Source organism: Trypanosoma conorhini (assembly GCF_003719485.1).
Source record: "Trypanosoma conorhini strain 025E chromosome Unknown Tco_14.4_contig_00094, whole genome shotgun sequence".
Lineage (NCBI taxonomy): Eukaryota > Euglenozoa > Kinetoplastea > Trypanosomatida > Trypanosomatidae > Trypanosoma > Trypanosoma conorhini.
In genome coordinates this window covers 1-1151 of record NW_021704179.1, presented here as the reverse complement: position 1 = coordinate 1151, position 1151 = coordinate 1, and the positions used below count along the sequence as shown (strand labels likewise).

The window sequence follows — 1151 nt, the reverse complement described above, 5'->3', positions numbered from 1 at the left end:
CCCGCTTCACGGTCATCGCATGGTCGTTTTTTGTGGGCGCTGCCTTTGGACGCGGCCAAACAGTCCCTGGGCGTGACCTGCGCCGTGCGCCGTGGACAGATGCTTCCGGAGAGCGTCACGGGAATCACAAGACTTCTCACCAGCGCGCGCGGGGGAGGTGTTTCTCCGCAACTTTTTCCATCTTCCTTCGCCGGCAAGAGAAGGATTTCTTTTTTTCCCCAGCGGGACCGACAAGGCTGCTGGGCTAGCGCCCCGCGTGTGCCGGGGGAGCCGCCACGACGCACGCCGCCTCCCCCGCGCTCTCACGGCTATTTCGCCCTCCCTCCACTGGGCCCCGTCCTTTCCGCCGGGGCCGGGTTCCGGCTGGGCGCCCGGCTTGCTGAAGCGGCGAATGCTGGCCGCACACGCCCGGGAGCAGAACGGCCGCTTCGATACGGCGCGCCGCCCTCGCGCGACGAACAGCCCTCCTGGCATGTTCGACCCGCAAACAGCAGGGGCATTTGAGGCGCCCCGGGCCCTCCGTCGCACCGAAAGTAGGGAGTATTCCAGTAGCCGCGGCGCAATGGGAATACGCGGCGGGAAGCGGTCCGGGTGAAGTTTTCGAGCATGCGCACGCGGGTCCGGCTGGGGGGCCCACGCGCGTTTTGGGCAGCACGGGCACTCTAAGCGACCAGGGTGACCGCGAGAGAACTTAGTTCACCACAGGAGCCTTTAGGGCGTGTTGGCTGCAGCAGTGGGCCTTTGCGCCAATTGAAGTGAAACTGCGCGCGGCAGCGCTTGCCACAAGCGGGGCGTCGAAGGTCGAGGGCACGCTGATGGACGCGCTCTCGCGGCGGCGGCCGGGGTTGTGGAGGAGGCGCCGGGGTTCTCGCGCGCGGTGCGGTGCGGGCCTCGCGAATCGCACTCACACTTGGGGGGCGGGCCTATCGTGTGCTTCGTCGTCATGTGCGCAGCCGGAGCGCCTCTCCACCAGTTGTCGTGAAGACGCATTTCGCGCAGACGCTTGCGTGCCCCTCCGGCGCGTCCGCCAGGGCTCCTTTAGCCGCCCTTAGGGCCCCGCGCCTCGCCGAGGCCACGGTGACTAATCGCAATGCGTGTTATCGCGCGGGTNAGCGCCTGGCTCGCAGGCCTTGAGGCGGACCGGGCAAAAA

At 67.6% G+C, this 1151-nt stretch overlaps 1 protein-coding gene across 1 annotated transcript; it reads left to right on the top strand.

Moving 5' to 3' along the window:
• Nucleotides 1-504, top strand: Tco025E_02407 (uncharacterized protein; the record flags this gene model as incomplete). Its single annotated transcript, XM_029369333.1, has 1 exon — nt 1-504. A coding segment is annotated over one exon (504 nt), but the record flags the coding sequence as incomplete, so codon positions are not given.
• Between the last annotated feature and the right edge of the window lie 647 nt (nt 505-1151).